The sequence below is a fragment of the Barbatula barbatula genome (assembly GCF_947034865.1).
Source record: "Barbatula barbatula genome assembly, chromosome: 1".
NCBI lineage: Eukaryota > Metazoa > Chordata > Actinopteri > Cypriniformes > Nemacheilidae > Barbatula > Barbatula barbatula.
In genome coordinates, this window is record NC_136766.1 from 22,981,138 (window position 1) to 22,993,592 (window position 12,455).

At 37.4% G+C, this 12,455-nt stretch overlaps 1 protein-coding gene across 6 annotated transcripts in view; it reads left to right on the top strand.

Annotated features, from left to right (window-relative positions):
• The first annotated feature begins 25 nt into the window (after positions 1-25).
• Positions 26-12,455, top strand: part of dysf (dysferlin, limb girdle muscular dystrophy 2B (autosomal recessive)) — a 69,825-nt gene continuing 57,395 nt past the window's right edge. For 4 of the 6 annotated variants that reach the window (XM_079459147.1, XM_079459149.1, XM_079459152.1 and 1 more), the window contains exons 1-15: positions 1,960-2,358; positions 6,122-6,177; positions 6,257-6,348; positions 8,398-8,503; positions 9,411-9,525; positions 9,820-10,037; positions 10,588-10,716; positions 10,805-10,867; positions 10,976-11,026; positions 11,250-11,280; positions 11,468-11,583; positions 11,715-11,841; positions 11,920-12,023; positions 12,133-12,201; positions 12,289-12,332. In XM_079459147.1, the coding sequence (XP_079315273.1) occupies positions 2,265-2,358; positions 6,122-6,177; positions 6,257-6,348; positions 8,398-8,503; positions 9,411-9,525; positions 9,820-10,037; positions 10,588-10,716; positions 10,805-10,867; positions 10,976-11,026; positions 11,250-11,280; positions 11,468-11,583; positions 11,715-11,841; positions 11,920-12,023; positions 12,133-12,201; positions 12,289-12,332 (1,415 nt within the window). In that variant the 5' untranslated portion in view covers positions 1,960-2,264. Of the gene's footprint in view, positions 169-1,959; positions 2,359-6,121; positions 6,178-6,256; positions 6,349-8,397; positions 8,504-9,410; positions 9,526-9,819; positions 10,038-10,587; positions 10,717-10,804; positions 10,868-10,975; positions 11,027-11,249; positions 11,281-11,467; positions 11,584-11,714; positions 11,842-11,919; positions 12,024-12,132; positions 12,202-12,288; positions 12,333-12,455 lie in introns of those variants that run through there. The other 2 variants (XM_079459148.1, XM_079459150.1) reach the window with 2 other exon arrangements.

Consider the following 12,455-nt stretch of genomic DNA (forward strand, 5'->3'; position numbering starts at 1 on the left):
GAAGTGCACTCTGCTCTGCTGTGTCACTAGTCCTGCTGGAATAGTCGTGGATCCTGCTGTACTGTAGCTTTTGTACACCCATGCTGCGTGTGTTTATCCTGTGTGCCCAGAATGTGCTCACGCACGATGAAGACGTCAGTGATGCCTACAGCACCATCACTTATGAAGGTAGGCACCAGCGGGCTGGACCTGGGTTGTATTCAAGGTTGTCAGCTGTTTTTTTGTGAAATTCAATGTGTATAGTTGTGATTGTCTCAGAATGGCATATTATTTTCTGCACAATCACATCATTCTCTTATATTCCCTCTTGTTGGTCTGTCTTCCTACCTTCCACATTCCATTAAGCGGGCTATTATTGGAAAAGCAGATGCAGTGACTCCCTGCCTTGTGTGTGTATATATATGGGTGTCCCGTTGCACATGGAATATGTGTGTGTGTGATCGTTCTGCAGGGCTGTGCTGCGTTTCTAAGAGATGCTACGTCATCAGCGCTTGTGTTCAGTGTGGGGTGCTCATGGCTTTATTTTCAAAGCGTTTGGTGGCCCATAATAAATGTGGATTGGACCATTGGGCCACCTGTGTGTCAGTCGAGTTTCTACCTTGTAAAATCATATAAACATAATAAACATGTGATGGTATTTCGCAATAGTCTGATTTAATCAAATATCGCATTTACCCTCATTTTTATGAATGTCTGTCTCAGCAACACAAATACACTTAGGCTCTCGGCCACCCTATGGTTTGAGAAATACAATTATTTTGCTCAATAGAGTGCTTGTCGTAGCTTTAAGTCATGAGGCAATCGTATTATAAGCAGACTCACGGAGAGCAGCAGGGAAGGTCAAAGTGCTAAATCATGATTTAAAAATCAATATAATGGAGCATTCCATTCATTCAGAGTACATTTTTAGTCTTGTGCTTTTTTGTACCGTCTCTGTTGCCAACGTTTTAGTGTAAAACATGTCTGCTTAGATTTTTCAATACAGATGCCTGTTCTCAAATCTGAAAACACTTTATTTACAGAACAAACAATTATTATATTATAGGCAGGTAAATACAGAAATGCAGGTTGAAATCTGCATCTAAATAAAAAATGTAAATCCACATCAACATTTTTATCCTACATGAAAAAAAGAGTGTTTATGATGGTAATTATATTTGAGTATTGCTTTAGTACATTGCAGTGATCTGTAGTATATACTAACTTTATTAAATTAATAAACAGTGGTAAACATACTAGTATACTTTATGTGCTCTAGTAAGGTTAAAAACACTCAAACGTTAGAGCTGTAGCCGTGGTCTGTGCACATGCGCTTTATTTACCTGAGTCATCTCCTGATCCTTTACTTCCTTTGTCACTCACTACTGCCCTTTTGATTATTCACTTTTGTGTAGAGGAATAAAGGCTGAAAAGCCCCTAAAATACACTACAGTAACTTTGCATTTCACTGAAGTACACTATAGTATTTTTTAATGTGGTAATTGATTGATTAAGGAATCTCAGAAAGAGATTTTCATTGAAGCTTCAGCTGTCCCGTTAAGTCATGGCAGTAGGTGGTGCTCCTCTACTAAAAATGTCTACTGATGTGTAACAAGCTTTAATTGACCTAGAGTCTATTAACGCGAACTACTGCCAATAAGAGAGGTAAGAAAGTTTACCCAAAAAAGGAATGTATGTCATTCAAAACCTGTATTTGACTATGAAACACCAAAATAATATATTTTGAGAAATGTCTTAGTAGTTTCATGTCAGTACATTGAAAGTCAATGGAGTCCAGTGCGGTTTGGTTACCAACGTTCATAATAATATATTTTGTGTTCTACAGAAATACTGGCACTTTTATCGTTTTTGCCTTTATCGTGGTTTTATTTCCTACATGTCAGACTAAAATGTGGATGAGAAGAAAAAAACAGGCCAGCAGGAAACGTTTAAGTTTCCTCTTGAGTTATGGGCAGGGTCACTTCAAGCGTGGTCCAAACTAAGATTGTCTTCTCTGGCTCAGTAAGTTCTTACATGACAATCTCTGGTAAGCATGTGAGTTATTGTAAGGGACACATTTGTTAAGCACCTCAGGCTCATGATCAAATAAATAGAGATTGATCTTCTCAGGATTGCAGGGGCTGAGGTTACACTCATCTTCATCTTTGGACCTAAAGATCAGAATACACGTTTATCTATTCTGGTCAGGATCTTCGGCTCTTCAGTGATCTGATGGTAGTTGGACTTGCTAATCTGTCGGAGAGTTGTTTGGGCATCAAGGCAACATGTTGAGGTGTTTTCTGCAGAGGGCGACCAACCTAAGGAATGTAGAGAAGGGGGAAAGGCATAGTGACCCGCTTGCTAGCATCACTTTTAGAGGTAAGACATAACTCCAGAAACCAGTGATTTAACACCAGTGTGAGGTCTATTAGTTTTTCGAGAATCTGCTGGAAATTGTCACTCACCTGCATTGTTGAGTCTTTAGAGAGCCACCTTATGCCCGAACAGCGTTCAGTTTTTAAGGTTAGAACTGCAAACCTTAATAGTAAAACAGGAGCAAGTAATAGGATACTGTAACACTGGATAATACCTCATGTAGATGTATACTAGAGCTCATGATTTTTTATCAGTTTAGGTTTTTGCTGTGAATGATGGAATGAATGAATGACACACTCACTACTTTTAGACTCCCGCACAAACTGAGTGACAGTTCCTCCCATTGTTTCAGATTTCCTGCTCTTGCACACTGATGTACAGGAACTTGTTTGTGTTCGCATGTTTTGTATGTTGGGTTTCTATGGTAACAACATACTCATCATTACATGTAAATGTCTAAATAACAATTAAAAACAACCACTAACTTTAAAAAAAAGTACATTTGAATGCTTTAGCTTTAAGGTGTGTTTTGAGTTTGACATGTTTTGGTTGTTGGCTGAAAGCTCTTTCAGGATGCTTTACAAAACAATGCAGTTCCTGCCTCTGTTTTTTAACAGATCACTGGGAATAGTCTTAACACACTATACGTCAAAAGTTTTATAAATTAGAACTGCATGGTTTTGTTTTGTTTTGTTCATTTTTTACTTTTGATTCAAGAATTTGTTTTCTGAAAAACACAAAAGATCATATTTTGAAAAACACTGGTGACCAAAAACTGTTGGTCCCCTTTGACTTCTATTGTATTGATTGATTCATTTTTTTTATGTATTCACTTGCTTTTATACGCTGTATTGATTTGATTGTATACGTTGTCCATATTCTACATTATGTTTATTATTGTTGTTCTGTCTGGAGGTGAATTCACACTGATCCAACAAACGGCAATATAACCAGGGAAACCTACTGCAAGAACTGGTGAACAGGATCAAAACCTTGGATCTGTGGGGTCTAACAGTTTGGCACAGTCAGTTAGATGGTAATTTTCTTGTGCAGTAAGGCAGGGTGAATCCTATGGATGTTTGCTGATTCATTCATTGCATTACATTTTCTGGGGAGATTCCAGCACTTGTGTTAAGAACAACATAATCTGTCCCTAACTTAACACATTTCTGTGTCTAGTCAAGGACAACACATGTTACTTTTGACTTGACCTTGTGTTGCCCCTTTTATTTATTTAACACACAATCAACTCATACAATCGACTCGGTGTGTTCAAATGACACAATGTGTTAAAAATGAGATAATATGTGTACTACATGTGTATACAAAAGCACACCGGAGACGTACAATCTCCCAAAAAAGGGTATTTTAACACATAGCAACACAAATAATAGCTAACAATGAACGAACAGAACAGGGGTATAAATATCAAGACTAATGAGGGACTAAACTGAACACAGGTAAACTGAATGAGTAATCGACAGAAACAAGGGATGGACTAATAACTAATAATGAACACAGGCATGGGACACAGAAGGCAAAACCAAACAAACTATACAGAGACAAATATACTCTTTTATCCACACACATTGTGCCACAACTTGTCATGTAATGTTTTGTGTACTACTTCCTCTCGGTAGCCTATCTGAAGGGTGTCTGTCGCTCAACACTGAGTCACCCTGTCCACTCATTAAACACTGACACTTAACAATTGAAGGAAAATCAGGCATTTTGGCCTTTATTCAGAGATGAACAAAGACAAGGTCACCGCTTGTGGGGTTGAGATTGCAACATGATTTTCACATATCGTGAGGTCTCCTCATGCTGCTTGTTGTTCTGTTTAGTTTGTTCTTGATACTTTAGCAGTTTAGACTTCAGTTGTGCATAGCTGCCAGTTTCTCTTTCCAGTAATGACTTTAATAGCATTCTAATCTGTGGGATCTCATGTTCCTAATTATGATTGTGTGTGTGTACATGCTTCTTCCTGTTTAGGCCTGTTTGTGAATGTTAGGGAGTAAAAAGAGCTCCAGTAAGTGTTTTTTCTCAGGCCTCGTATCAAATACCATCTCCATATAAAGACTTCGGAGATGCAAACTATGCTCTTGGTCTAACTGTCAAGAGTTCTTAATTTGAACTCTGAGTAAGCAACAGTATATGCAAACAGTGAAAGAGAGAGGAAAATAGCAAAAGAGAGTTACAGTATAAAAAAGCAGTAATATTCCATATTGTGGGGGGGGGGGCAGAAGATACCCGACTTGCAAATTAGAAGTCTATTTGGCATTTTTGCATTATTAAAAAATATGTGAAGCTTATGTAAACAAATACTGTAAAATTGTTTAAAATACTCATAATCATGATATCCTCATAATATTATCTACAAATCTATTCAGTATTTCAGTACGGCAAATACAATTGTAAAATTTTGCTATCAAAAGGGTATCCCATTTTTGGGGAATTTAATCCCTGTGCCACGCCTACACAGTCAAAGCCACGCCTGCACAGTCTTGTGGCATTTTAACATCAGTGGACCGTTCCAAGATGACAGACACGTCAACGTGTCTGGAGCACTTGAATGAGGCATCCAGTTATTTATATATCTACAACATTTACTTCAGGTTTTGTTTCCATGCAGTTTTCAAAGTTCATCCATCGATTTAAGTTTCTTAGTTGTGTTTAAAACGCACAGAACCTGATTGATGCTCACATTCCCAATAGTTTTCTTCATACTCTGGTTTAGGAGGTCATGGCAGGCAAATATTTCTCCCTCTCCTGAATCTTTTGTTGTACGCTTTGGGTTTGTGTAAGGGTTTCAGGTCCATATCAGGCCTAGGCTAGCAAAAGGGTTTTCCCACTATGCCAAAGATGCTTGTTTTTGCTTTATTCACACCTCTTCAATTCTGCAGACAGAATAGGATGATAAGCATTTTATCAGTTTGCATGGATAGAAATCTTGTTTCAAAAGGGCTTTAAAGCTCAACTCTTAGGTTTGTACAATTGATCAACTATGAATGGCCTCTTCACAGACAATGTTCACCCTGACATATTTTAAAATATGTCCAAGGCATTTTTATTAAAGTGACTTAAATATCTTAATTTAATTAAGGCATAGTCCTGTCTTAAGCTAATTGTCTGTTAAACCCAGCCATAGTGTCCTTCAGAGGACAGACTTAATGCCTGACTAAATTATACTTAATCTGAGTCCCCGTGCATATCTTTCATGTGTATTTGTCAAGTGGAAGTTTGTATCCATTGTTGCTCTTACTTATTGTTATGACTATTATTGGACGCTGGCCACTGGGGATGTGGAATTTTATGTCAGAAACACTTTATGCCCCCATCTGACCATTTCCCTAGGTACAAAGCATTCTTTGCATAGGGTTTTTTTATTTGTATTTCTTTATTTACACATAATGATGCTGTCAATACAAGACAACAATGCCATTTTAAGCATCACTGTGCCCCTTTTGACTGAAGTCACCATTGATATGACTATTAAAGGCGGGGTCCGATTTCTCTTAGTCGCTATTGCTGTTCAAATCACCAAAACAGACCCACCCCTACCCCATCTTTAACTTTCATCAGTGCTCGGCTCGACAAATGTCCATCATGTTCACTGTACACCTTACAGCTGATTGGCTTAAAGGTTGTTTTGGTACTCAGCCCGACATTGTCTAAACAAGCGTAATTCGGAAATCAGACACCCCGCCTTTAACATGTGAAGTGTACCATATGTTATACACCATAACATATATCTTTTTTTCTGCAGGGGTGAAAAAGAAGACCAAAGTCATAAAAAATAATGTCAACCCAGTGTGGAATGAGGTTGGTTCACATTAAACTTAACAAAATGAGGTGTTTAATAGAGTTGCCGTCATTCTATTTTTTATTTTCCTTTTCGCAGGGCTTTGAGTGGGACTTGAAGGGTGTGCCCTTAGATTCTGCAGCAGAGATTCATGTTGTTGTCAAGGACCATGAGAAGATGGGCAGAAATAGGTGAAGTTTTTCTCTCTCTCTCTCTCTCTCTCTCTCTCTCTCTCTCTCTCTCTCTCTCTCTCTCGACCAGGGGTATTAAAAAGCACTTTTGGATTAAACCTATTTTTATTTGCGCAGGCACTTCATGTTTCTCTGCCATCTACTGGCCTGGCATGCATACAGTGTTTTTATCAGTTTTCTCAGATCCGTGTGAATGCAGATCATTTTGACAGCGCTGTCATACAAAAACATTTCAAAAATGCATTGTGTAAATGTGGCCAAAGTGTATGTCAAACAAGAAGGCCCCTTAATACTGCGCAATAGCAGGTCAATTGCCTGCTGATCATGGCAAAAAATTGCTCAACAATACAGTTGGGAGCGCTGAAGAATTTATAGAATGCTTCATTGTTTAAATTACTTGTGGCAATAGTATGGGATGTGGTAAACAAACTTTTATTGTGCTACGCATTCCTTTATCCTCATTGTTCCCAAAGTCAGTTATTTAAATGGTGCTGCATGTTATCAAATTGCTCTGATATGGAATAAAAACCTAAAACTAAATTTTACAGAAATACAAGGTAGACTAAATCATATTTGCACCGTTCATTTGGCATGTCTAGGTGTTTACAAATATGTCACTGTTTGTACATTACATTAATCCATTAAGATTATTATTAGGTCCATTTTGAAAATGAAAAAAGTTACGACCTAGATCTGGAAAATAATTTTTAGAACAGTCATTTAAAGCTTGCATATTTATAGGATGTGATTCAGTATTGTTCTCAGCTGTAGTAAAACTAGTTTGCAAGTCAATGGTTTAAACACAAAAATACATATAATGAATACAAATATGACATGAAAAAGTGTATTTTTAAGCATTATCTTTATATGTTTTATGAGTAACACACAAAACAAGGTAAAATACAACTTAAATGATCTGGAGAATAGTTATGGCAAAAAATGGAAAAATGGAAGGAAGAGCAATTTGGATGGAGGGAAACAGTCACAGGAAGTGAGTCAGTATGGTTTGTTGTATCTCATCTTTGCCATACACCCTGAGACATTGAAAAATATCACACAGAGTCAGATGCTTCACTCATGTGTACACATCATTAACTTAAAGGAGCAGTGTGAAATTAGTGACATCTAGCGGTGGGGTTGTGACTTGCAACCAACAGATCACACACGGATCACACCACCCCCTTCCTTTCAAAGCACTACGGTGGCTGACACAAGACAAAGAAGTTTTCTGTTTGCTTTCAAAAAACGTAGAAACAACACAAGATGAACAACATACATACGTTCTGTATAAAAGAATGTACTATATCAATATACATAAACAAAAGAAACCAGAAAAAAAAGGTCTTCAAGTTTTTGCTGCTTTGCCGAAGGAGATAACGTATTTACAAAATGTGGTCTATAGAGCAGTTTGTCCGTTTAGTGCTACTGAAGAAACAACATGGCGAATTCTATGCAAGGGGACCTGCGGTGTATGTAGATCGAAATAGCTCATTCTAAGGTAATGAAAAACATAACGCTTCATTTGTAAGGTCTTTGTACACCTCTAAAGACATAGTTATGTATATTATATTGCATTTCTTTCTATAGATCCTCCAAAATATCACACATCAGCACCTTTAAGAAAAACAGTAACACCTTACAATAAAGTGTTTTATTGTATAAAATTAAGTTTTATTTAAATTTTTAACAAACAAATGCATTAGCTAACAATGAACAGTTTAGATTTTTAGCATGTATTATTCCTTGTTAATGTTAGTCAAGGCCAATACAATGATTCATGTAAGTTGACGGTATGTTAATGTTTACATACACAACATTTGATTTTAATGATGTATTGGTAAATGATGAAATTTACATGAACTAAGATTAATAAATGCTGTTGAAGTATTATTCATTGCTGGTTCATGTTAGCTAATGCATTAACTAATGTTAACAAATATCTTATTGTAAAGTGTTACAAAAAAACGGCACTGAATGGCATGCAATGTTAATCCACGGCCTTTAAATAGTATGTCAGATGTTAACAAATCTCCTTATGTGTCTGCACAGGTTCCTAGGGGAGTGTCGGGTGGCTCTTCGTGATGTGCTCAATGCTCCAAACCTAGCAGCTACTTTTACTGTCTCCCTGCTCGATACCAAAAGAAACACTACTGGGGTGCGTTTCTGTCATCTCTCTCTTCCTCTCTCTGTTTTCAGAGCTGATTCGCCCTTCTATTACATTTACTTTGACTATGACTGATGGAGGCACAGTCAGGCACAGTCTGTGACCTTCATGTGCGCATATTGCATTCAGTACTGCTTATGTTAGAGAAATGTCCAGAGCAATAAAAGCATCACTTTTCTTTTGACTTTAGGTATCTCAAAAGAAAAAAATCACACACATTCACTCAAATACAATGCTGTCTTAGGCCCTATTTTCCATAAGTCCTATTTAGTAATGAAATCCTGGCAGATTTGATCTAATGCATTCCCCCGTAAACCTAAATAAATAGTCTGTTTTTAAAACAGGAACCTAAGAAAAGACCAACCTCTATAGAAGAACCCACGTCTGCCCTTACCGCCCTATAGTCAACCAAATTTAACTCATGTCACCCCTGCATTTCTTATAAGTTTGGAAAGAGTTTTCTAAGAAATACTACTAGGCCATTTCTCACTTAATGACAGCCGTTTCCTGCCATTGTGTGTGTTTGTGTATGTGTGAAGGTTAGAATTAAGTGGTGGTAAGCAAAAAGGAGGAGAGGGAAAGGTGGAGTTGGTTTTCTTAGCTCCTTTGCATCCGTGTGCTCTTGAAATAGCTAAACCTGGAAATAACTCCAGGAAAGTACATTATAAGGTATCACCCTGACGCCGGTCTTATCTCAAAAACAACTCAAGCGAGGAGCATGTTTTTCTCAGCCCACCCAAGATTGTTACATCTTTGTTTGAAGTTTAGTTTTTTACAAACTTAATTCAATTGAAATAAATGGAATACAATTATTAGGGTTTTATTAGATAAGTAATAGCTTTTGAATTTCACATTATTGCACTGCACATATGATGATGTTTTCTGTTTCCTCTATCAGGCCACGGTAACCCTGCAGGTTTCCTACATCCCTCCTCCAGGGATGGCACCCATATTCCAGCCTCCTCCACAGCCAGAGGCCCAACACAACCCTGTAGAGCTAGACACTGTTACAGGTTTGTTTATGAACAGAGCACACTACAGTATATACCGTAGCGGAATTCATGCTCAATTTGAATGATATTTGATTTGTGGAGAAAGTCTGTGATGAAATCTACAATGACATCTATCGTTTATTTCAACCAGCTGCACACAATATATATGAAATTAATATGACTCGTCTGAAAAGATATAACTCTTTGCTATAATCTTCTTTTTTTTATATTTTCATATTTAGACATTAAAGGTTGTGTCCAGCTGTGTTTATTATACAGACGTGTGTGTGATGTTGGTTTTGTGTGTATGCGAAGTGTTCTCATTGGACACTATGGGTGAGGAGGACACTGAGAGTATGCTTATGATGGAGGTGATGGAGGAGCCTGAACCTGTCCCAGGACCTCAGGGTCAGGACATCGGCATCCCCACGGCACCACCAAAGAGAGCCCCTCCAAACTTTAACCATGGCCTAAAGAAAACGAAGCGACAGAGCAACAAATCGCCGCTATCCAACAAACCACAGGACCTCCAGGTGTGTATAAGTAATCTTAGTTTTGTTGTGTGTTTGTGTGTCCAGTTATTCTTCATTCTGCTTTGTTGTGAATGTGAGTGTAGTTTGTTCCGACATGTCGCGATATTGTTCATTTATTACGCACAAAATGTACTTACATTGCTTGACTCTCTTATTAAATGTCCATGTTACATGAAAATTCCTTACTAGACCAGCAATTTGTAAGACCCTTTTTTTCCTTCTTTGCCTGGTTTGAACATACTGCCATCTTGTGGTGGCAAAAGTTGCTATTTCCCTATAATTCTTCTGTTAATATGAGCAATGGAAACTAGAGCAGATCCAAGAGTAACTACAGCTTCATTTGAATTTGATTTTAACTGTAATGAATTAATTCAAAATGTTTCTACTAACTACAATGTTTTTGCTTTCGGGATTCTCATATGTTTCGCTTTAAAGAAAAGTTTCTTAGTTTCTTTCACAATGCCGTAGTCAATTCAGCACATGCATTTCTCAGTGCTTGCAATTACATAAGCATAGAAACGTTCCTTCATTATAAGTATTTTGATTGTAGATCCGTCTGCGCATCATCGAGGGAAGACAACTGCCTGGTGTTAACATTAAACCTGTTGTCAAAGTTACGGTTGGAGGCCAGACAAAAAGAACACGCATCAAAAAGGGCAATAATCCTGTTTTTGATGAGGTATATTATTTTTTCAGCCACTTCACTGGTAGATTCTCACACAATATTTGTATTGCAATGATATGAATTATGAGCCTGTCTTTTTCAGACATTCTTTTTGAACTTTTTTGAGAAACCTTCAGATCTTTTTGATGAACCCATATTTATAACAGTAAGTTTTGTTAATACCATGATTATTATCTTTATTACTGAAATGTTCTTAATCCAAATATGTTTTACATAAGCGAAAGCCTCACGTGCTGTCCATGTTCATTTTAAGGCAGTCGACTCCAGGTCACTACGCAAAGACTCTGTCATTGGTGAATTCAAGGTACATTTGCTTTGTTTCCTTATTTTTCCTTCATCTCTTCTGTATTTTTTAATCGCTTAATTTTTTGGTGGTTTCATCTGATTTGCAATGAGTTCCAGGATTTCTTTGTTTTTGTTGTCTGTACTGGCTCGGTTCGTGTGTTTTTTTCTCTCTCTCAACGTTGTCTTTGCTAATAATAGTGCTGATTCTGCATTTTTTTCTGATTCTGTGTTTTTTCTCTCAGCTGGATGTTGGCATGGTCTACAATGAACACAGTAAGTGGCCTTGCACCCTTTTAATTTGTTTCAGAACATATAAATCACTGGTTCTGGATTTGTCATGTTCATTTAAAGTCAGTTTTAGGATTCAAAGAAACACATTTCTTCTAAATTGTTATAAAGGAAACGCTCCAGTGTTTTTTATCATGCCATTTTAAACAACAGTTTTTTTTTCATCGAACAGAACATGCTATTCTGAGGAAATGGCTGTTGCTTGCAGACCCTGATGATCTGTCGGCAGGGGCCAGGGGTTATCTGAAGGCCAGCTTATGTGTGCTGGCTGCCGGTGATGAGCCTCCAGTGAGTGATAGATATATAAACGGTTACCACTCTTATTTTGTTTTATTTAAATAGGGGACGTTTTCTTAAAAAATTTACTTTTGCTTTTATAAATGCTTCATGAATGCTTCATAAATGTGTGTGTGTGTTAGATGGATAAGAAAGAGGGTCTGGAAGAAAAGGAGGATATTGAGGGGAACTTGTTGAGACCAGCTGGTCTTACACTAAGAGGAGCAACTTTTACTATCAGAGTGTACAGAGCAGAAGACTTTCCTCAGAGTAAGTAACACGCTGTCTGTATGTGTTTGTTCTTCTTTTTGTTTGTGACTGTCATTCGTCTCTCTCTTCCTGGTACAGTGGATGATGCTCTAATGGACGGAGTGAAACAGTTTCTTGGCTTTGAGTCCAATAGAAAGAACCTTGTGGATCCACTGGTGGAGATCAACTTTGCAGGAAAATCGGTACGTAATGTCCGGTTTAAAACATCATTGTTATTCATTTGTTCAGATACTGGATCAGTATTGTACTGTTCTATTATATTAATGGTAATATAATTGGATATACGTATAGATCGGTACTAAGATTCTGGAGAAAAATGCCAACCCTCAGTGGAACCAGAGTCTCACGCTACCCATTAGAGTAAGAGACATATACCAACACCACTAAACAACTGTCTGCCAAACAAATCCATCATTCAATCTATTAACAGTCTGTTTTTCCCTCCAGTTTCCATCCATGTGTGAAAAGATGAGGATACGAATTTTAGATTGGTGAGTCAGGTTTAAATTCTGTTACATTTATGTAACATAAACAGTTTTACTTCAGGTAGATTGTATTGTGTATGTCAAATGATAGGTGAAGAACGTAACGCTTTTTGGTAATCACTTAATCAT